This window comes from Silurus meridionalis, chromosome 25 (genome assembly GCF_014805685.1).
Source record: "Silurus meridionalis isolate SWU-2019-XX chromosome 25, ASM1480568v1, whole genome shotgun sequence".
Taxonomy (NCBI): Eukaryota; Metazoa; Chordata; class Actinopteri; order Siluriformes; family Siluridae; genus Silurus; species Silurus meridionalis.
The window spans coordinates 5539413-5564313 of NC_060908.1; the positions used below are offsets into that span (position 1 = coordinate 5539413).

The window sequence follows — 24901 nt, forward strand, 5'->3', positions numbered from 1 at the left end:
TGTGAGGGGGTCGTAAAGCACGGGAATGCGCCAAGCAACTTCTGATTTCCCTGCTGTATGTGTGTATGTAGTAAACAAACAAACAAAAAAAAATTATAACTTATTAATCTTGCAAATGTGCATTTTATTGTTTAATGTCTTTAAACTAGAGGTGAGGGGAACATCATTCTTAAACTACTGACTCGGCAGGTATAAAAGCTATCTTTGCTGTTTTTTTTTTGTTTTTTTTTAGTAAGCTTCATTTTGTAAGAGTTTAAGCATACAACATGGGAATGGGGGTTTAAGTACAAATAACAATATCAGTTATTATTAATGGAATTGGTTCCCTCCAGGTTTTGAGTGCAACAAGGGTTTTGTATGCCTTAACAGGAAAAGCTGAAGTAATCCTGCTGAAGGGATAACGAGATGCCGTGAAGGGGGAGATTAAGTTTCGTGGCTTGGAAATGGAATTACAAATTTTCCTGTTTCGAATGATCAATACACATCCTTCGTCACGTCTTCTTCCATCATTAGCTCCTTCGTTTTTATTATTTAAGACTTATTACCTATAATGATTTAACAAACCCTTGTCAACATCCCTGCCACTTGGTGGAATATTATATATTAGCAACCACTGAGGTAGAGATAAAGGAAAAGTCCACCCTGAAACACATGAAATGTGTTTGTAGTTAAAAATATATATATATTGTGACGTGATAAGTGAGTCCTGTGCTAATTTGTTGACTGTTGCTGTTTGTTCAGTATTCGTGTGAGAAGTTAGCAGTTGTGTACCTCACTGATATCACGTGAAGCCAATAGCAGTTGAAGAGAAATAATGAAAGCTTTCACTGTTAACATCCAAAAATCATGAAAGAGGCTTCTTTTCTTAATTAGCATTTTCCAGAGACATTTATTCATGTTGTATTAATGAAAACTCCAAAGTCATATAATTCAGCTGAAGCTGAGACCGAAGAGACTCAGTGCAGCTAGTTAGAGATCTACATCACTTCACTGATGGTGGTATTGGCATAAATATTGAAATTTGTAAGCCGGGTATTAAGATGACAAGGTGATAAACCTAGTAGAATAAAGGACTTAAATTCACAAAGACGCTACTATACCCGTGCTGAGTAATGTACTGAAAATAGACCAACGTGTTTATGATAGGAGTTTAAACCAAACATTTTGGACCTCACATTGATTGTGAATATTACATTCCAAGTCCTTAAGGGTGGATTTTACTTTGGAAAAAAAAAACGACTTTGCAAGATCGTCCTCTGTACCTTCTATAGCACGTTTCCTCTAACTAACATAAATTGTCCTATGGCTTTCTAACCTCTATGCTAACTAAAGCCCTTTCGACTTTACTTGTGTTAATAAATAATTGAATAAGCTCTTAGGATGTTGACAGGGGATCCATTTTCAGAATTAGCGAAGGGAAATTTTACGTTTGGAAAGCAGTTGTTTAATGCACTTTAAGAGTTTACACGTGTTTCTGCGGCATTTTTACATAAATGAATAGAGTTACATGTTAAGTGTAGTTATAGGCCCGCAAAATGTGAATGCATTGCTTTTGTCAGAAATGTCAATGTCAGTTAATTTGCTGTGTATCAAAACTGCACTTGTTTATTTTTTCTTCATAATTTTAAGCTTTATTTTTTTTTGCATTTGATTTGACGTTATTGTAAATTACATTGCATTGTATTTGTCTAATAACTCAGACATTAGCAAGGCATTTTATAATAGACTGTAGAAACTTGATGGAAATGGCTTAGAAATCACATGCATCTTCCCCGTATATAAAACCTGTAAACTAACACACTCGCATATTCCCTCACACCTGCACTATGCATACTGGCCTGTGGTCTGCACAGGGGTTTGTTAACAGGACCAAAGGCAGTGGAATGTACAAAAAAAAAAAAAAAGTGGTGGTCAGTGGTTCAGCTGTGTTTCTTTAACCCTGTTTGTGTGATGGGCTTAATGAATGAGTGTTGTTCCTCTGTGTGAACCGAAGGGATACTGGCAATAAAAAAAAAAAAAATGAACATTTATCTGTATAAAACAGTTTGTATATTACTTTTTTCAAAGCACATGTTTAAAAGGACTTGTTTCGAATTTCAGCTTTAGATTCATGACAAAGTTTAAGCTCATTAGTCCCAAACTATTTACACTGCTTTACTAAGACAAGTGTTTCTGATGCAGGTAATCTCATCTGAAATGCACTGACAGTAGAATGGGATCTCTTTGGAGAGCTTTATGAATGGAACCTCCATAAAATCCCAGCAAGTCAGTCATTAATGCACTGTTCATTAGCTTGGCAGTAACAAAGCAAAATCCTGTAATATAAGTAGATGTAGTAAAAATTAAGCTTAGTACACATAATTAGCAAGCCACAGTAAGGTTTGTGCAAATGTCTTACTTCGGCTGTGCGAGCAACATGCTTTATGATGTCAAAGCTGTTTAGTGCAACAAATATAACTGAATGATTCCTTTATAAAAAAATCAACCCTACCAATATGCCCTCGAAAAACCCAGAGGTCGAAATACGAGCAGTGCCAGCATGGTGTGTAAATTCCATCCCTGGTGATTCCTTAATATTCCTCAAACTCAGCTACATCCTTCCAGTTGATATTAGGAAAAATAAAATGTGTAGTAGCTGTGTGTACTTTTGTTGTATCCACCCATGATATATTTTAAGGAAATAGAGATGGATTCTATGTACCAAAATGCAAACAAACTAACCCTAGTTTAACCCAACTCAATTTATGCAGTTACTAAACTATATTTATGATCAGATACAATGTGAACCTGTGAAACTTTCTAAAATATCTCAATTCTACACCTGATGTACAGTTGCACTGGTGGTCCTAAGAGCGGTCTATTTATCTTTATATCGTTCCCAAATGTATTTGGTAAAAAGCTACTGGATTGTGTTGATCAGTAGATAAAGATTGTATGGAAACATACATACCAAGACTACAGCTAAACGTGCAACCATAAGAGTTAATATTTTATATAAAATATATGTATATATTATATATAAATATAGGTAATATACAGTAATTACATGTACCACCTTTGCCACCAGTCATTGCACTTCATTTTACTGTAAAATAAATATGTTGGTGCTACTTTAGACTAGTTGCCTCACAAGCTCTTCTATGAATTGAAAGAATACAATCATTGTCAGTTTCAATATTTAGTCACTGTACATGCTTTTAGTTTTAGTAGGCCTCTGGTAGACATTTGAACATCCATTATTTCTTAACAATTATAGTTGGAATACAAATTTCTATCATACTCACAAATGCAGCCAAAATTGCAGAGGTAAAGTTGCAGCACAGTGGGATTCAGTATAGGTACAGTATTTTGCCTTATTATGACTGTATATATCGTACCTGTAAATACCACTGCACTGATAAATCATAAGTGACATTATAGGGAAATAGAACATTTAGAAGCAGTATAGGCTCAATTGAGAAATGAAAATAATCATAAATCAAGTGAGTGCTTATTAGATTTTGAGGAATGTCTGAAGAGGTCATTTGACTGTTCTAGAGGAGGAATACAAAATACAACAATGTTAAAAATGTTATGTACATAATGTATACCTACTAGTAAACATATACAATTTTAATCTACACAGCTCTTTTTAAATTAACATTTAATGTAACAAATATTTGTTAAAGATCTATTATCTGTTTCATCATGATGCTGCACAAAGAAAACTCCTAGCAAATAAACATTATATATCTAAAAGGTTGTGGACACCTGCACAGTTCTCGCATTTCATTCCTTTTTGCTGTCATAACAATCTCCACTCTTTTCACAAAATTTTGGAGTGTGGCTGAGGGGATTTGCTCACTCATCCACAAGAGCTTTATTGAGGTCAGGCACTGATGTTGTGTCAGCGTGATGTAGTTTGCTGTGAAACCTGAAATGTTCGGGGGCATTTACTTTTGGTGTATTTTTGAGAGAAACACCCAAGGTGAGACAACTTTTCTTCTCATTATAGCCGTAATTCATACAGCTGGAAGGCTCTAGTTGGAAGATTTCATTTGGAGCAGTCAGGGGTGACAGAAGTAGGTGTGTCCAGGACACAGGCTGTAAATCATTTCTATTATTTGATGTAAAGAGTAAATATATAAGTTATATAAAATGGGTGTAATGGAGATATTTAAATGAATTTAATTTGATAAAATTAGTTTTATTTGTGTAGAGGTTTTTACAATGGACATTATCTAATAGCAGCTTTACAGATAGAATACAGACAGTGGAAACCCATCCGCTATATGGATACTATATAGAAAAGGTGCTATAACCATTGGAGTTTTAATAAGAAGTATATTGTGTTAAAGTTATCCACTATTCACTGATGGAGACTTGAGTACAAAACTGTTCTTGGCAGTTACAGTGGAAAGTTGTCTTCAAGGACTCTAAGTGGTATCATCCACAATAATCTCCTGTATCTTTTGGCTGTCTATGTTGAGCCATCCTCAGCAGCAGCGAATGGTTTGAGAACTCCAGCCAGAAGAACATCAGGATGGATCAGGCAGGTATGAAGAGCAGAAGAAGATAATTAATTTTGCTGGTATTTATCGATAATGAGCCAGTCAGAGGGAATGGTGGCAGAAATACTTCCTGAGATGACACGGGACAGAAACGTTAAGACTCCCCCTCCTCATCACCGGATAGTGCGTTTATAAATTATTACCTTTTTGTGTACTATAATGTCAAAAAGCCCAATTGTGTAGCCAGAAAATTCATTCAAGTGCTAACGTGCCCAGTGCTTTCACTGAAAGAGACTTTTTGTGGCAATTACAGATGTAAAGCTATTACATCAAATGCCCTCCAAAGCCATCTTCATGGTTTCCAAATGGTACAATCCACAGTAATCGTGTGTATCGTTAGGCTGTCCATGTAGGCCCATTCACAGCTGCAGTGAGTGGTGTCTGGTTGATGAGAACTTCTTCAAGACGTAGGGCATTAGGATGGGCAGCTATGGAAAGGAGAAGTGGTCAGGAGAAGTAATATCTTAATGGTAGCAAGTGTAGCTAAACAGAAAGAGAGGGAGAGACAGAGAACATCTACTGATCTGCTGCTTAATAAGCACTAAAAATTAGGATCATACACATACACATTGTAAATTTAATAGCCTTGGTTGCAAATTCTGGCTATAAGAATTTTGAAATCCTAGAGATATGCCAAACAATAATTGAAATGTTTTGATGAGGCAGGGTTTACAATTATCAAGGCATTGTTCCATAGACTATCATAATCTTTGCCTGTTATGTTGCTTAGCAACCATAGTCCATTGTTAATATACTCAAGACAGTGCATCTCAGTGATTTTATCTGAGGTAAGGGAGGAGTTAAGCACTATGCTTTGCTTTATCTCATGAAAAAATCATTGTTATGCACTCTCTACCAGCTTATTGCTGTAATAAACAGCTAGCAGATGCCTTTACTGGTCATTACTTTCTTTTACCTTTGTTCAGTGCAGCTGCAGTATTGATCATGACACACATCTATTCTAAGTTGGTCTTCTAGTTTGTTTACCAGGTTTATGGCGTATTATAGGTGATATGCTGCACAAACCCAAAAACATCATTTGTCCACTTTAGAGAGCACTACAAAATGTCTATTATTGCACTATATGGTAATTGTTAATGGTAATGTATTCACTTAATGGTGTATTGGTAATTGCAAGATATGGTGAATTAGTAAAGGAATAATAACGTGCACTATATATACTTCTTTTGGGCAAGAGCAGAGCAAGTTAAATATGCTGGAAACATCTAGTAACATTAAGTAAAGAATAAAACAATAGAGCAGGAATCTAATGTTAGTAAAATAATTGGTGATGGGAGTGATTTAATGCAACCCACCATCATACAGACGTGTTGCCATGCCAAGGCTTAATTTCCAAAAATAGCACATTTTGATGTCTTTTATTCCTTTTATACCACAGCAGTGGTATGACGTTCGTATCTGTTTTTGCATATATAAAACATTATAAATGAACTCCAATAAATGTACTTTTGGTGTCACTTGGATAAGGATGGGTTTTCTTTTGTGTCTGTTTCCTCTTTTGTTTCTTCTTTCTTCTCAAAGAGTTTTTCCTTGCTATTTTTGCCAATGGCTTCCTCATTGGGGATAAAATTAGAGGTACTAATTTATACATTAAAGATTTTTTTTTTCATTTATTTATTTCTCTAAATCTTATTTGGGACGATGTCTATTGTTAAAAGTGCTATACAAATAAAATGTAATTCAAGTGAAACAAGCTACTTGCTGTTATTGTTTAAAAATATATGAAGTCATAAGTCAAGTTTTTTCTGCTGTTTTTTTGTTAAAAAGTTGCCTACTGTTTCAGATGATTTATAATTGAAATAAAAAGCTTGTGTTTTTTTTTTTTTTATAGGAAATGATGGGAACAAGGCAGCATGTAAAATAGACTAACGTTTGCACGTCAAATACTGGCCTCTGCTGGAGAAGTCTAGAGCTGCACCTCGTCTTTAATATTGAAAAGCTTCCATCACAAAACTTAACCCCCCCCACCGAGAGAGAAGCAATTGAGCTTACATAGCTGTAATGGTTCCTAGACTATATCCCCCTGATGAAGATGATATGATGAAACAGAGTTTGTTTAGTTTGAGGACAACATACTGTTGCACAGCAACCGGTCTTAAATCGAGTTATTAAATGACCTAGTTGTGCAGCTATGTAAATCCCAGCTGTGATCTGACTCGCTAAGCAGCCTGGCTTTTCTCTAAATTATGCACAGTGTTATGCTCAAGAATCTCATCAGGCTTATGTTGCCTCTTGTGGCTTATGAGATGCAATTAATTGGATAACATGGAATTTTAAAAAAGTCAGTGAAGCAATGTTAAAATTACCGCAGGGACTGAGATGAATCTGAGTGGATTTTGACACTGACAGGGTTATCAGTGGACAGGAGTCTGTATTTACTACTGTTATATACACAAGAAGGCCGGAAGATTCTAAACAGAGCTGACAGGTTTACGTTTCAGCCACACACTCACACACAACACACACAACACACACACACACACACACACACACACACACACACACACACATATGCAGGCACATTTGAAGACAGAAAATAACAGAGTCACTAAAATTTCATTCTACATTCATGTTTACTCACTGAAACAAATCGTAATCAAACGTTCACACAGATGCTGCATGCATCCTGACAGAAATAAGGATTATATACAGACACAGTGACATAAATTCTCTCACAACCAGGACACAACCTTTCCTGTTGACAGCTCGGCAACAGGATGTACTAACACAGCAAATACACACACTTTAATGCACAAGGAAGGGTTATACGTGCTATACTGTACATTTCAAATGCACCTGAATGAGTAAGCCAAGCCAGCTAAGACTTTCTCCTCAGTACAATCAGCACTAATAGCAATTTAAATATAAATGATCAAGAAAATGTCACAAAATGACAAAGAGGCATAGTAAATGTCTTGAGTACCCAACAAAATATTTGTAACTAGTTCATGATTTATCCACAATAGTTCTTTATTCTTTCGTATATATCAAACATTAGAGAATTTACAGTATACACTCAACACTACGATCTACAACTATGCAAATTTTAATGCTATCTGAATTTTTTTTTGGTTTGGTCAGGTTTTTATATTATTATAGTGTAGCAGAACCTATACACAGCAGAGTGCAGTATATGACCGCTTGTGCTGGACGTTTGACAACTTAATCTTTATCTATTTGTGATGTACGTTGACTAATTTTGTTCTGGTGCCTCCAGGACTTCAAACTCACAGTGCCTAGATCAACAGCTTACCTTTGAAATAGTCAAGAGTCCCCCAAAATATTCATTTGTTTATCAGCACTGAAAGTGGTTCCATAACAGATACTCGACTACTCATATCCATCACTAACCTGTGTATTTTCTCTGTGTATACCCTTCCTGAGCCTTGCATCAAGTGCAGTTTTCCCAGCACTGTGTCCTTCGAAGGAGCCATCCGTAAACCAGAGGGTCATCAATACATGCTGGCTGGAGTATTTCAGAGTGAGAGCTTTGCTAAACAGTGTGTGCCCTGAGGAACACTTTATCGTGTTGGATACGACACCCATGGACAGTTGATGATAGTAAGACGCTGGCTTATGGCTTTATTTGGCTTGTATCTTCAAGCAAGATGGAAAAAACCATGACTGAATAGAGGGCTTGGACAAAGCTGTGTTCTGTAAACAGAAGGAGGGGGGGAATGTAAGTGCTTAAGTAATGCTTAGGTACATAAAGCAAGGATTTCTCAGTGATTCAAATGAATCAGGTTTCCCTTTCATTTTGCCTTTCAAAGCCTCGAATTCGATGCATAAATTCACAAAAGCAAGCTGCTGCATGCTTGAAGCAAAAGAATTATCCCAATATTGGCTTTTATCAGTGCATATCCATTCGGCATGCAAATATTTTAATCAAATCTGGCCCTCTTTACCTTTCAATGCATGTTTTTTTCAGCCACTTTAAATAGAATATCATTACTGTACATACAAGCTTGTCCTTTACATGTGCAATTATCAAGAATATACCACATTTTATACAATTTTTCAAGCCTATAGATACAACGTTATTTTAATATCACATTGTACAAACAAAAGGATTTATGATTAACATTTCATGTTGCCTTTTGACATGATTACCGTATTAAACTGCAGGAAAGCTGATCAATTCATAATTTACCATTCAATAAAAAAATTGAATAAATAAAGAAAGAAAATATGGACAACATTGTGATGCAGCAGGTACTGTAGTGTTGTTGCCTCACAAGACCAGAACCATGGGTCTATACCAAGCTCAGGTTACTGTCAGCACTTCACACACTCTCTTTGTGTTCCTGTGAATTTCTGCTGGGTTTTCAGGTTTTTTCTTACCTCACAAAAACATGCTGATAGATGGACTATATACTAAACTGACCTCCATGTGAATGAAAACATGCGTGTGTGTTCATGGTGCCTAGTGATGAGCCTGGCAACCTAACTGGGGTTTACTGACCAGCTCATGAATGAACTCATTAATGAATATATCATTTTAAATGTAATTAATTAACTTTAGTTTGGGTCAGCGCTTATTATATTGCACATTACATTGTTTATTCACCTTTTGATTCATATACAGTACAGGTTATCTCTGCCATTCAGATGAAATGCTGAAGCCCCCTAGAGCGAATGTTGTAACCCAGTCACCAGGCCACGGACTGGTTCCAGGCCATGAAGCATTTGCACAGAAAGAATAAAGACTTTTTTTTTATTTATTATATTTCCATTTGTATTACTAACTTTCTAGTATTTTGAAAAATTACCAATTCCACCTACACCAATTCCACACGAGTTGCAAGTTTTTTCTACTTTTTTGGTGAGCTGAGTTACATTTTCATAAAAAAATTAACAATTAAATTGATAATTGTATCCTATAATATGCATAATAGAAATATAATGTGCAATACGTTCATGTATTTAGTTATCAGCGACCCCCGTTTGGAGAACAGCTATGGCAAATAATCGTGAAATTTGTCTCCCCCTAGTGGCTCGAGTGCTAAATGCAATGTTAGACCACGACCACGACTGGCTCGTGCTCAGTGTGGGAGTGGTGAGAGAGTGTGTGTGAGTGTGTGTGAGTGTGTTTGAGAGAGAGAAGGGGTGGTGGGGGGAGCGCAAGAGAGAGGGAGACGTTTCCCAGCCGTGAGACATGTGAGTACAACCCTGAACTCCCGTACGTCGAGTGGTTTCGCACGCGCGTTACGCAAGCAGGCCGACACGGACCCGTTAGCGGATTGGGCGCGCGCCGAGGATGCATCTCGTCCACCTGGAACCGCAGGCAAACGGAGCGTAGGGAGCGCGGGAGCGCGCGCGGCGAACTCCAAAGTTTTCGAAGTCGGCCGGAGGGGAAGCGCGGCCTCGGGACCTCGAGACGGTGAATGATGATGTTCTGAGGCTTGGGGAAGGAAGAAGAAGGAGGAGGAAAAAGAAAAGAAATTCATAAGAAAAGAACAAGAGGCGATGAAGGCGGTGACGCGGAGCGGGAGGCGGCGAACCTTCGTCGCGCGCCTCTGCTTCGGCGGCTTCGGGCTGCTCGCGCTCGCGTGCCTCGCGCGCCTCCAACACCTGACAGGTACGCGCTGGAGCGCATCTTACCGTCCGCCGCAGCCGCGAGCGCGCGCACACACACGCATGCACACACATGCACGCACGATTTTTTCTTATATAAAATCGTGTTGCAGGTTTAAATAACTTGAAGGTTCTGTTGGATTTAGGTGAATTCGCTCTAATTTGTTTTTCCAGCCTGTTGGATTTTTTTGCGCATCTTATCTAGTCTATATACTGTAGTAAGACTAAATGACATCTGAATAATAGGTTATAATCTTACAATGAACAGCACATTTAATAATGATCAGACTTTTTGTTCATGCACATGATGCATCCCGGGATGTTTCAGCGTCTCCATCAGTGCTCCACCTGCGTCACACTTATAGCATCCTTCCCACCGCCTTTGGCACCTTTATCCCGACCCTCTGCTTTCCCTCCAGTCAATGCTCCATGAAACCACACTTAAGGCGATGATCAGCATCCCATCCCTTGTTCCTCAGTCTGAAATGTAGTTCTATTAGTGACAATTAAGTCTGGCTACCACACCCTGACTGGCTTGTAGCTTGACCTATTTCCATATCATCATACATGACATGCAGGCAGCACTCAGACTTTCACCTATTTATCCATCTAGATGTAATATCATGCATTCTTGATGCTTGTGTAAGATCCTGAGTAGAAATTTAAGAAAACTATAGATCATTTTCCAGCTGCAGGGTACAAAATGTTGCTACTGGTGGAAGAACATTTCATGACATAACTCAACATCCTAACATGGATCTCATGGCCATGTGTGAATGTAAAGCTTTGTCCTAAACAGCCACTGTTTAAGTGTGAAGCCTTATGGTGCTCAGGAATTCAGAAAATGAGTGTTAAGATCTTAATTGTGTGCATCGATGTGGCTATTAGAGATCTTAAGAACCAGAAGAAAGCCAAGAGTTTGTCTCATTGCTCCCATCAGCTGGTTGGAGATTACGCTATGGTGTAGCTAAACCAACGAATTATCTACTGTATCTACAGCATGCAGTGTGTAAGTTGTGTTTGATGGATTAGGAGTTGTTTTACGGCAGGGGTGCACACACTTTTTCAGCATGCGCGCTACTTATAAAATGACCATGTCAAAATGCTATGAACGCTATAAAACAAAAAATGCATAAATACATATCTTTTTTTTTTTTGTCACATGATCTACCCACACTACCTTTTGCGATCGACCAATAGATCACGATCAACGTATTGGGCACCTCTGGTCTACGGTAATCTCACCTGAAGTGATGCATTTGCTTATTAACTCTAGCCAGCTAATATATTTATATATTTATATATATTGTCGTCTTATCTGTTTATTTTGTTCCTCAAGCTGTCAAAAGATCCAGGGTTAGCATGCGTAGTATTAGTATCAAGCAGATTGAGCAACTTTTTCCACAATACAGATAAATCTGCTGATGCTCATCTATTGGCGCTTGGTTCCGCAAATTTGGAGAACAAATAAATGCCGTTTCAGCTCTCTCAGGTCTCCATCAGATTCTTTCACTTTCCCAATCATGTCTAGCATTTACACTCTCACAGGTTCTCTCTCTCGCTCCTAATTGGCTTCCGGCTCCTGACAGTGACCTCTTTCCTACAGTTGTGCTCTGATAATGTTTGGAAGCCCACGACATATTCGTTAAAGTTTTTTTTTAACTCAATTATGACATTTTCTTCTTTGAAAAATATGCTCAAAATAGAAATAAATGAAACTATATTTTGTTTCTCCCACCGAGTCGATTACCGCTTGTCCCACTTCTTCTTCAAACTGCCTCGAGCTTGCTTACTTCATCACATATTCATTTGTTTTGTACAGCAACTCATAAGTATCTATGTTAAACATATTTGGGGCGAATTACTCAAGCAAGAAAATCTCACAGCTGTGAAGTACATGCCTGTAGGCTTTAATTACCTGTGCCTAAAAAAAGACTGCAGAATGTCAATATATAAATTGCATTATTATTTTTATTTAACAATATTATAAGAAGTGCACATTTTTATAACAGCCGAAGCTACTCAAGAAGTCTCAGAAGAACATCATGGTGCATTTGGAGGAAAGAAAGATTGACATAATGTCAGTAATTAATAGGATAATGGGAAAGAATGAATTCTTCACCATGAGTCATTAAATCATCTAATACACAAGTAACATGTTTTAGCTCATAATTTTTTTTTTCGATAAACGATTCAAGATGGAGAGCTAAAAAAAAGTAAGTATATCATAAAAAAATACAAATACAATGAAGTGTATGCTTATTGTAGTTAATGGGATTGGATAATGGGATGGGCAACGGTAGAGAAAAACATATGTATTAATGAATTCTTTCCTTTTTATTTAAAGGGGAAGTATAAAAAATGTGATAAAAAAAAGGGAAAGTAGCAATCTGCGGCCTGTGCTGCTTGGAGTTCCGAGTGCTACTCGGGTAAAAAGGCACTGAAAAATCGTACCGAAAGGATTAGGAGAGTGTGTGTGTGTGTGTGTGTGTGTGTGTGTGTTGACTCCGTAAACCAGCTCTGTGTTTAGGCCCGTCCACGGTCAGCACTTGTTAATTAGGGAAGCGGCAAATGAAGCTCCACAATAAAGCCACAGGTGATCAGCTTATCCTTTTGATTGGAACTGGGAATAAAAATGAATCAATCAATCAATAAATAAGTCAAAGAAAAGAAAGCAGGGCAAGCAGGTTACATAAGTGTTATGTAATTCGGATGAAAGTGCTGTGGCTGTTGTGCAGGGTGAGACATGATACACTAAAACGCATTTTCTTGTGACATTTCAATGATTGTCAAAGATATGTTACATTCGATATCATTATATACCAGTTCTGATAATATATACAGTACACATTGTATATAGATACACGATTTGTGTTATATATATATATATACGTCTAGTTGTGCTTCAGAAATCCTGTATTTCTTACCGCTTAATTAGCACCTCGAACTAAAACACACATTCCTCATGTTTTGTAAGGTTAAGTATAAAGGAAAGGTGTTGAAGATGCAAATTGCCTCCTTACTGGTTCCTTGAACAAGTGTGATGTGTGGAAAATTACTCCTCAATGATTACGACTCCTCCATCTCGCTCTATCTATTTGATCATGACAGGCGTCATGGCAGCAGAGGATATTCTATTATGAGAATTCTCATGTACAGTATGATCTCCCCCTGCTGCTGCTCGGACAATCGTAATATGATTATTGTAACTTTATGTCTTATTTGACCTTTTTTTTTATTCTCTTCAAAGCTGTGGCCTCTTCATGTAATAGTACACGCTTTTAAGTATTTTGATTTGGATTTGGACAAATTATAAGTCTATTATCTAGTCCTCAAGTAAAAGCTTGTGCTGTCCCAGTCTCATGTTTTGATTGCTTGGAAAATTTACTGGGGGAAAAAAAAACACGCTGAACTATGTGCTGCACTTAATTATGATTTTTTTCCCCCTCATATTTTTACTTATCTGTTAGTGCCTAATTTTTCTAAACTGTCATCTATCATCTATGCATGCTAACTGATCCGGCTAGTAAATGTGTGTGGTGCAGCAGGTAGTAAGATTCAAATACACTATACGTTTGGCATTGAGACAAAAAAGAATGCATACAGGTAGTGCCATTGTGTAATACATTAATACATTCAAGATATAATCCTTTCTGAAAGATCTTAGTGAGTAGGCCTTATTTTCTTCTATTAAATGAAATTAAATGAAACACTTGTTAACCTTATCCTAGTAACTATGAAATATACAAATACAAATATATACAGTGTACAGACAGAATGCAGTGTAGAAAGTGTGGAGATTTGGATTGAAACTAGCCTTTGATGCTGACCTGAGATCAGCGCTGATTCATCAGCTCTGATTCATCTTCTGTTCTGAGAAAAATAGGACAAAACTTCCAATGTAATGGTATGTTATATGGTAAAGTGCAAGATTTAAGGTCGAGAAACCACAAAGAACCCTCTACCACATTTTATTCTGCCCATATAAACTTCCAAAAGAAATCTGTGTGGACTTCAGTGCAATCCTACTGTTTCAGACTAAAGCTGTATTGCCTAAAATTCACACCAGATGTGTTACGTAAGTGTAACCTGTAAGTCCTATCAACATTGCATGTGCATATGTCTGTAATTTGTCTGTTTATGTGTACTTTCCTCTTTACTATAACAGGAATTAATACATATTAAAAGGGAAAAAAACAATATGGTACACTGATTCATGATCGTTGGCTGATTAGAGAATAAATGGACATCAAGGACTGGGTGGTGTAATGCAGCCTAACATGGAGCAGGGTTTAAGTTACCACCCAAACGTTAATTATTTTCTAATTACAGCACATACTGAAACGGTTCATACAGCCAGAGAGATTAATCAAGATTACACTTTTAATGGATTAATGAACATAGTCATTTGTGCTGTTTATATGTGCATCATTAATGTTGTAATTATGTAGAATATCCAAAAAAAGTCACTTGCATTGTAATAGCTATTATTACATGATTATCAGTCATTCCTTCACTTGAGAGTCTTGAAGTTACTTAAAAATAAAACAAAAGAATATGGAAAACATGATTAAAACATTTTCTTTGTAAAATAAGTTTGAAAAAATTGTTTTTTCTGTCCAAGAACTTTGACACCCCTGTTCTGATGAAAGCCTGTCAGAGATTCAGTTTTTGCTAAACAACTCCGTGAACAAATACCAAACATGAGCTTTGAGGAACCACTGAAGAAACAAATCGGTTCTCAGTACTTAAATCAAACAGAACACAAAAAACGGGAACCTTTTCAAGCCACAGTGACATTAATAAGATACAAAGGATCTTTATTCCAGTTTGGACTTTCACTGTTAACGGTGTCTCATAGAATCATTAATCATCCACTAAAACAAGTCCCCTCCCCCTCATGAAGAACCTTTTAAAAGCGCGTGTTTATTATGCGTGTGATGTCTGCCGCACACTGATGTTGACGGGTCTCATTTGACTTGCATATGGCTCAGGACCATGTTCTCTTCACGCCTGCAGCATGAAAGACATGGCGGTGCAACGCTCTTAGCCAAGAGTGACCACCACCTTGTTCTCCTGAACCATAGATAAAACAAAGGAAACTGCTGACTGCTACCTGATGATCATTAAACAGATCTGGATAATAGAACAGTCTGTTCTTATCCATGCCTCCTCTTTTTTTGAAATTTCTCACTGTGTCGCTGTCTGCGACCTCCACCACCACCAACACCACCCCCCTTCTCTTCTGTCTTAGCATGACTATGTGTATCACTTAGTGGGGTAAATATTCTCACCTTGGCACAAATGCATTCGTTTCCATGTGCGTGGCATTGAAACCATGTTTCATTTTTATTGTCTGTGCCTGATGACAGAGGGACGGCACACTGTTGATTTTCTCCATATATAGCTTGGTGAAATGGAGGGTCCAAATAAAGCCTGTCCAGAGAAAGAGAGAAAGATAAAAGATTTTCAAAGCAATGGCAATGAATTTTTGCAGAAGGAACCCCAAAACTACGTTTGTATATACATTTCTTTATCTCAATCTTGCTATGATGTATTGAGCAGGCTGACATATTTACACAAATAATTCACTTAAAGGACTCACTCAAGCATGGTCTATGATTCAAAGTTGGAAAAATATTCCTCTTGGTCTTCATCCAAAAGATTGACTGCTGATGAGAATGAAAATATCCCGCTCCTAAAAATGGAATGGGGAGGCATCGCTGGAGCCAAATGCATGACATCGGAAAGAGACTTCGAGCTGCTGTCTGCGTCTGAGCTTTGAAGACATAAAGGACCACCAGCCAATCATTCTTTTGGAAATCTACAGTTAAACACTTGCTCAGCATTTGTAATAAGCCCTGATCTGAAGTGGCATCGAGGTTTTATGTTGAATCAAATTAGTTTAAATAGCTTTTCTTGACATTTCTTTACTCACAATGCCAGATATGTTACTTTACAAGCCACATCGAGACTTATAGTGGAAGATTGAACTCCTAAGTCATTCTAGCACAACTGTTAGGCTATGCCTACACTAATCTGGATACATTTAAAAAAGGCATTTTTCTACATCCACACATCATTTTGCTCATCTACATTGAAACATCTGAAACGCTTACTTTCCTGTGCTGAGCCTGAGTTGCTTCCGCCTGTCGTTTATTTACTTTCCAGCTCTTTGAAACGTCGCGCCAATGTTGTTCACCATCTTGGCTGAATTGGTCACATGACTGCATCTCATGACTGAAAATGCATTCGATCGTCTTCAAAAGCCTCCATTTTTATAGTCTGCACTGTGATCCGAAAAACGGCGTTTTCAAACTGATCTACTTTAGAGAGCGTTTGCAAAAAGCAGAATGGAACGGCCAAAACAGAGAAAATAATGTGTTTTCAAGCGAAAATGTGTTAGTGTCAACATGGGCTTAGAAACTATAAAAATGACTTGGGACTGAAGTATTTTGCACTCAAGTCTCCATCAGTGAGCAGGAACTTTTGTTCATATTCCTCTTTTGCACAGTACTGTTCAATCAGAGTATACAGTAGGTTTACTGCTCGGCACTGTTTTGTATTTTGTGTTATGCATATTTGTCCCACACTGTCTTGTGTTGTCTGTCTGCACTGTTTGCTCCAGGTTGCACTCGATGCACTTTATTTAGCTTTATGTTGTGTGATGTAGATCTATGTTGTTTAATGTTGCACCAGGGTTCAGGAGGAACGTTGTCTCATTTTCACTGTGTACTGCATCAGCTATATATGGTAGAAATGACAATAAAAGCTTCTTGACTTGACTTGACATAAGGTGACAACCTTAACAGTGATGTAACTATAATGAATGGATATCAGATGTCACCCATATAAGGATGGGTTCCCTTTTGAGTCTGGTCCTCTTATGGTTTCGTTCCTCCTGTCAGCTCAAGGGGAATTTCTTCACCACCTTTCACACTGGCTCGCAAATCAGGGATCGATTAAGAAGGATACATTTATGGATGTGAAATTTATATCCTATTTCTGTAAACCTGCTTCATGACATTGTTAAAAGCTATACAAAAATGTAATTGAACTGAAAATACAAAGTAGAGAAGAGAAAATAATATTTTTTTATTATTTTCATGGTAAATGAATATATGAACTCTGAACATATTCTAGACAGCTAGGCAAATCCAGATAGTCAGTTTTTTCTTTCAGAAAGCACAATATCTTGTTTTGCTTTTCTTTTTTTGTACAAATACTGACTCACCACAGAAGTGACCCATCAAATCAACTTGTCATAATGTTTATCAGTACTCAGCATTAGCGTGTGATTACTCATGGATTTAACTTCGCAGCCAATTGTCGTAATTAATCTCGCAGAGACTCTGAGTGCCAGTGTTAATCAGCGAGAAAAATAAATACGAGCGACGCACACCCGCTATAAGGTTACAATATTTGCCTTGTTCATTTTGTTCCTCTTCACCTGATGAGTCAAATCAGGCAGAGCGTCTATGAAAATACTACTTGTGTTCAAAAGCCCTTCCGAGCCGGCCCACTTATGTAAAAAAAAAAATTGAGACTGTGTGCGTGAATGTATGTGTATGTTTTGTAAAGTGATTGTTTTTTTTTTTTTTAATGCAGTGTGTAAATGTTTTTGTGGGGTTTCTTTTTCATATTAGGAATCTCTGCGCATTCTTCTTCTCTCAGTTCTCAAAGGCATGGCATATATATTTTTTTCTGTTTTTCAAATTAAATGCATCTTTAGCAAATGCATAGTTTTTTCATTTGGTTAGTTGTAATGATGTTATATTTGTGATCTGTCAAAACCCATTGGAAGACATTGTAGCTGAATTGAATTTTCCAGAAAAAAAAAAAAAAAAGTTCTCACTTTGGTTGAAAGAGCACAAGTCTGAATCCTGATGATACCACAAGTCACTTGGGAGTAAATAGAACAGAAAGTGGTCATGATCTTTAAGCAAAAGGTTCTCTCTCTTTCTTTCTCTGTCCCTTGTGAATCAGAGTGAGACTAGCCAATCATGAGGGTCTGTGAGTTTATGCAGAAGAGGGCAGATTACACTTTGTGCTGAACCTGCAGTTTGAAACAATGTGGTGGATTGACTGCATTATAATTCATGGCATCTCTAATTAGAAGCTAGATTTGGCTGATGGGTGCAAATTGACAGGTGACCAAATTGGGAGAAAATGGAAGTAAAACAAGTACTTGTGAAACCTTATGATTTAGCAACATTTTTGAATAACTAATGGAATTTGTGATCAGATACCACACATCAAATCTATATCTAGTAAAAAGTTTCAATGTTTGACTTTGTAAATAGATTCACTCTTTCCTCTCATATTATATTATAGTGACAGAAGCTTCAAGATCAGACCTTGCTGAAGATGTCAGCCATGACTGGACTGGACGCAAGCTGATGCAAGATGGAATTAAGAACCACACTTTAGAACATCCTCGAGCAGGTAAGGTATTCATTCGCTGTATGATATTTATATTAGACCACGAAAGACCAGGTCTGACAGTGGACAGTAAATAGACTGTCTTTGGGAAAGTTCTGGTATAGAGATGAACCAAGGTATAAAGGTGGGAGGTTTTCCCAAGTGGAAATTTTTTTTATTGCTTTTGAATTAAATTCACCTTTTGTACATAAATATTGTACAAGGTGAACACACCATGTTAGGTTATACTGTATGCTTATTGCCTCATCATACACCATTTGGGTAATGCAGATGCAGCTGTTTGTATGCTTTAGTTATTGGTAAACTGTTTCTTCAAACCGTATAACCACCGAAGAGTAAAGCTCTGTTCTTGGGTCGCTGCAAGAGCTTGCCAAAGACGTGCAGTAAAGGAGATGTACACAACCACACATAATGCGTAAATACTGTATATACATCACACATTCAGAATAATAAAAGAATGGTTTCTTAATAGAGCACATGGCAGCTATAATCCACATGTTCTCTAGAAGCTCTCTGTAATTGTTAAGTGCTCATGAAATCCAAAAATGTTTTGGCACCTTTTTTTTTTTTTTTGAACGGCTCTGTGAACAATGCCAGAGACATATTTTGAAAGTATAATATTAAATGTTTTACTTATATCTGTATTTAATAGTAAAAGTTGGCTTTCAAACTAAAGTTTCCTTTATTTATTAACATAAGCCTAATTATTTGTTAGATTCACGCACCAACCAATTAAATGTAAATGTTTTGATTTCAATAGCAATGGTTCTGAAAAAAATCTCATTATGTGCATAACAAATTAATAAACTGATCTACCGTTAGAAGACAATTAAAATTATAATAAAATCTCCACAGTAATACTGGTAGTCATTCCATGTCATTTTCTCTTATAGACTGAACCCAGACCCAATTAATGAAAGGAAAAATGATGTGGCCATCACAGAAAATAATTTGGGGTCCCCTGGTGCAAAGCTTTGGGTACAACTAAGCTAGAATATCCTGGAAAAAAGTCACAAAAATATATGTTTTAATTGACATTCTTATTTAAAACAGATTGTATTGGTCCAGTCTGCATCCAATCAAAAGCTCTAGTAGTGCCTGGCTTACAGTAGCAGCTAATGAGCATCAAAAACATGTGGTTTGTGTAAATTTTTTAAGTCATGCAGTCTCTTCAACTTTAATACCCAATTCTAAAACAGCCTTTTTAGAAAAGCTTGTACCTATTTTGGGTAGAAACTTTGAGCGCAGCTCAAACATATTTGATCTCACTCTAAAAAGATGACAGACTTCACTGTGTGATGCTCTGTGTTCTATGATGAGCAGTTAATATACAGATAGCTTGATGCTAATATACAGATATGATAAGAAAATGATTATTGGAGGTTTATTAAGGAGTGTGTGTGTGTGTGTGTGTGTGTGTGTGTGTGTGTGTGTGTGTGTCTGTGAGAGAGAGAGAGGGGAGGAGAGTTGCCCAGCTTATTTCTCAATACTTTTATTTCACTACCTCTTGTTTTTTTTTCCCCGTGGGAAGCCCAGTGCCCTCGTTTCCTCATGAGGCTCACTGCAAAAGAGAGAGAGAGAGAGAAAGAGAAAGAGAGAAATCTGCCTGTAACAAACCAGTGACAAATGACCCACAGCTCACTACCAGTCCAAAACACGACGGTTGTAAATGCCTGCTTTCGGAAAGCAAACATGACTAAATCCCTGTAGGCTTTCTGACAAAGCTCTTCAACAAATTCTCTACCTGCCTTGTTTTAAAGCTATACTTCAAGATACAGAAGCAAATCAGGGCTCTCATTCCATCACATGGAGTTCTTTAAGCTCTAATTGTGGGTCTACTTCTGTCTCTGAAAGTGATATGGTTCTGCATATAAGGCTTCAACAGGAGTTAAAAAAAACCCCTACTTTTATGGTTCTACATTATTACATTTTTTTCTTTGGATTATAAAGCTTATAAAAACATTCTCTTTTGGGTTTGGTCTGGGTGGACATTTCTAAAACAGTGCTTTTTTTTTTATTCTTTCCCATAAGAGAGACAAACTGAATGACCCTTGCAGAGTTGATCTTTATTTCTAACAGTATAGCTCTGAACCATAGACTTTACAGGGCTTATGTAATTGTCCATTAGCCTTTGACTAAATTTCCTGTTGAAATGTTTGTTGCATCAGGTGGAATGCATTTTAAAGGGTTTTCGTTTTCTTTTTGAAAAGGTTCTTCCCAGACTACGGGTCCTGTAATGGTTCCCCTGGGGACAAAATAAAGGATCAGGGGGTATTCAAATAAATCCAATGGTCCAATTATATAAAATTCCAATGGTCCAATTATATAAGGTCAACCGAATGGATGACTAACATGACTGAATTTTGACAATGTTATTGTTACAAATGTATTTCTTAATAAGCAGTTAATGACTATTAATGAAATATATTAACATTACACAAATGAGAAGGTTATTATTAATAAAAAAAATACTATTAGACTTTTTTTTATGAAATTAAATTAGTGTATGTACTGAAATGATTGAAAATACTGTGGTATCTGGCAGTGTGATTTGTTTTATTGTTACTGTTATGTCTTTGATTTCACATTCAGGACAGTCTACAAGATATGCCTTTTCTTATCCTTGCTTTATCAAATAGCATGTTATGCTATATGTTATGTTATGCAGTAATATATGATTAGAAATGGAAACCGTTCTTGTTAATGTTCACCGTCCTCCTAAGGTCAATACTAACCTTTCAAATGACTTTTCAATCTCTTTAATTTATATCAGTTCACTGTCTCCTAATGTGATTCTGGTTGGAAATTTTAACATGGATGTTGATAATGAAACTAGTACTAGTCTTGTCTTGATAGTTATGACATACAGCAATATAATTAACTTTCCAACTCATCTAAACTCACACTGGATCACACTGGTTTGTTGTTCTGGTATTAATCCCAACAGTATCACAGCTACTGACTTCACATTTTCTAAAAATTTTCTGGTTGCCTTAAAAGCTTGCTTTCTGCTTTCAAAGTCCAATCAATGTCATACAATCTCATTCCTGACTCATGACATAATGACATTTACAGATGGACTTATTACTATCCTCAGCAAAGACTAGTTAACAACCCCAGACACACTGGTATCTCACTACAATGATGCTCTGCAGTTATTACTCGATATGCATGCACCTATAAAATTTAGGTCTGTTTAATTAGTTAATTCTGCCCCCTGGTATACATCTGATTTGCATAGGCTAAAAGCTCAAGGTCTTCGTCTAGAACTTTTGTGTTAAAACTAGACTTGTTGTCCATAAACAAATGTATGCTGAGCATATGTGAAATTACAAAAAGCTAAATTCGATTATTACTCAAATTTGATCACGTCTAGCGAAGGTAATGCAAGAACTCTCTTTGCTGTAATAAAGAACATTTTAAAGCCTCCTGATTCACTGCCTATACAGTTACACTGAGCTGAATTATGCAACACTCTTCTCACTTATTTCACTACAAAAATAGAGAATATTCATCAATCTCTGCTGGTCTCAGACCCTCTTTAAGCCTCCCTTTCTTTCATTCTTACCCACTAACTTAATTCTACCTGCTTTACCTTTAAACTTCTTACAGACTATGAGATCGTTTTAGTCATTCAGAAATCTAAATCAACTACCTGTCAGTTAGACCCCATCCAACTCTATTAGTCAAAGTCTGTCTGTCAGTTCTTTTGCCTTCTGTCACTGAGATCATCCATTCTTTTCTCACCTCTGGCATTGTTCCCAACCTCTTTAAGACTGCATTAATAACTCCTATTCTCAAGAAACCAGGTGCTGATCCAAATTACTTTGATAATTTTCGTCCATCTGCCATTTTTGTCCAAAACTTTGGAAAAGGGAGTTTCTGCTCAGGCGCACAACTACCTAGCAGTAAATTACTTATATGAATAATTCCAATCAGGTTTACGCTCTCACCATAGTACAGAGACTGCCCTTATCACAATTTCTAATGATCTTCTGGCAGCGGCTAATTCTGTCTATTTTAATTCTACTCGACTTAACCTCAGCGTTTGACACTATCTCCAATTATATTTTATTCGATTACATTGGAATTGTAAATACATTTTTGGCTTGGTTTACATCGTATATTTCTGGTCGCACTTAATTTGTTCAGCTGGGCCAGTCCAAATCTGCAGGTGTTATGCAGGTTTTAGTTCTGGGCCCCTTATTATTTATCATATATTTATTGCCACTTGGATGTATCTTTTGAACACATGGTATCCAATTCCATTGTTATGCTGATGACACCCATCTCTATCTGTCCTCTAAACCTACTTCTGACTTTTTTCCTTCTTCTCTTTTTAACGGTTTGTTTACAGATAAAGATTGGTTCTTTAATTTTCTTAAACTCAACAGAAGTAAAATTGAAATACTCCTCGTAAGCACAAAATATAGTCTATCTAAGACCAGTACTTTCTCTATTTGTAGTGACAGTTCCACTATTGCTCCTTCGTCACAGGTCAAGAGCTTGGGTGTTATCCTTGACAACACCCTATCCTTTGAAGCACATGTTAACAAGATCACTCTGGCAGCTTACTATCACATCCGAAACATAAATTGCTTCCGCCGGGCCCTCTCAATTAGGAGCACTACTATTATGTTTCATGCTCTTGTCACCTCACGCATGGACTATTGCAATGCTCTTTTTGGTCTTCTCTATAAACCCCTACAGAAATTACAGTTGGTGCTGATCTCAGCTGCATGAATACTCACTAGAACTCCTACAATGGACCACATATCTTCTGTTCTTCAACAGCTGCTCCGGCTTCCTGTTAAACAGTGCATTGAATATAAAATCCTGCTTTTTGTTTAAAAGGCATTACATAAACTGGCTCCTTCATATTTTTTTGACCTACTTTTGACATTTATTCCTTCTCAAACTCTTAGATCAATATCCTCATCCACGCTAGTTCGTTCTTGGCAACTATGGGATCTAGAGCTTTTAGCTACACTGCCCCATACCTGTGGAACTTTCTGCCTCTTGATATCTGCAACAACAAATCTGTCTCTATTTTCAAATCTATAATATTATTATTATTATTATTAATAATATGTTTTGCTAAAACCTATAGTAATCTTATAGGTTCATTCAATGTAGTTATGATTTGTTTCATAATAAGGTATTTTTGACTAATGCCACTGTGTCTCAACAATTTTCATGTGTGGCTTTTACATTGTTTAATTACTTCAGTAATAAGAATTGATATTAAATAATATTTTTGAAAATCATCATAATACTTAAATGAAAATGAAAAGAGGTTTTTACATCACAGCACAGTTAAAGCCTTTCTTCGCATATCCCAACTTGTTAGAAAGTTGGAGTCGCCTTGTTTAAGGGCCCCAGTGGTAGCGTGGCAATACTGGATCTTGAACCCCTGACCTATAAATTGATGTGCTATAGATGCCAAAGGGGATCTTCTACAGAACCTGTGGTGGAGGAACACTGGTGGTTACATCCACAGCAAATCTAAGATATCTTTCAAAAGTTCCTGACTACTACATTAGCATTTATCTGAGATTACTGATTCATGAAAACAACTGCTTATGGGGTCACAATAGGTGAGGTAATACAAAGGATATATTAGTAAAAAAAAAAAGAAGAAAAAAACAGTTCTGGTGTGAGACCTGTTGTGAAGAAGTGTCTCTAAATACAATAATTTGTACCATTATTGTTGTTAATCATAACATTTCCATTGCCACATACTCCACCTTTTTTATGCTTTCTTCTGGCAATAAAGAAATACAAATACAAAACACCTGTCAGACGAATCTGCAAGGATTCATAACCTGAAAGAGACAGATGTTTGTAATTAGTTAATATTAAAAAAGTATTATAGAAGGAAATGGAGGTGCAAATTTAAATGTCTTTATATTTTACATTTATGGCATCAGGCAGATACACTTATTCAGAGAGACGTATCAGTTACTCATCATTTGAAGTTGAACATCTGAGCAGTTAAGGGGTCAAGTCCCATGCTCAAATGCCCAGCAAAGGAGTTAACTTTCCCATCCAATGTTAATTATTGAGCAATTATTGAGAGTGTTTTAAGCATCTGTATCTGTATTTACGTTTAAATCTTTATATATATATAAATCTGAGCTCTACCACTGGTGGTGCAACAGAAAAGCTTTTGCCTCATTGTTGGAAGATTATTGCTGGCTCGATATCCGACAATGACCAGGAGCCAAGCAGCAAAACGTGCCATGTTCTGTGCAGGGTAGGCAGGAAAATCTTTCTCTCTTCTCTCTTTCAATCACAGCCTAACTATCCAAGTG

At 36.9% G+C, this 24901-nt stretch overlaps 1 protein-coding gene and 2 long non-coding RNA genes across 4 annotated transcripts in view; 1 reads left to right on the plus strand and 2 right to left on the minus strand.

Annotated features, from left to right (window-relative positions):
• Nucleotides 1-1630: 1630 nt before the first annotated feature.
• Nucleotides 1631-8053, minus strand: LOC124378790. Its single transcript, XR_006924304.1, has 2 exons — nucleotides 7923-8053; nucleotides 1631-4978 (listed from the first exon to the last, which is right to left on the minus strand). It is a non-coding gene; the product is annotated as an uncharacterized LOC124378790 (long non-coding RNA).
• A 1587-nt stretch (nucleotides 8054-9640) lies between these two features.
• Nucleotides 9641-24901, plus strand: part of LOC124379391 (sodium/potassium/calcium exchanger 3) — a 42935-nt gene continuing 27674 nt past the window's right edge. For both annotated transcript variants that reach the window (XR_006924415.1, XM_046839721.1), the window contains exons 1-2: nucleotides 9641-10149; nucleotides 18480-18590. Coding sequence is in view for 1 of the 2 variants with exons in the window: in XM_046839721.1 (XP_046695677.1) it covers nucleotides 10038-10149; nucleotides 18480-18590 (223 nt within the window). In the remaining variant the exon portion in view is untranslated. The remainder of the gene's footprint in view (nucleotides 10150-18479; nucleotides 18591-24901) is intronic.
• Nucleotides 12187-15873, minus strand: LOC124379392. The gene is made up of 3 exons (XR_006924416.1): nucleotides 15751-15873; nucleotides 15440-15581; nucleotides 12187-12768 (listed from the first exon to the last, which is right to left on the minus strand). It is a non-coding gene; the product is annotated as an uncharacterized LOC124379392 (long non-coding RNA).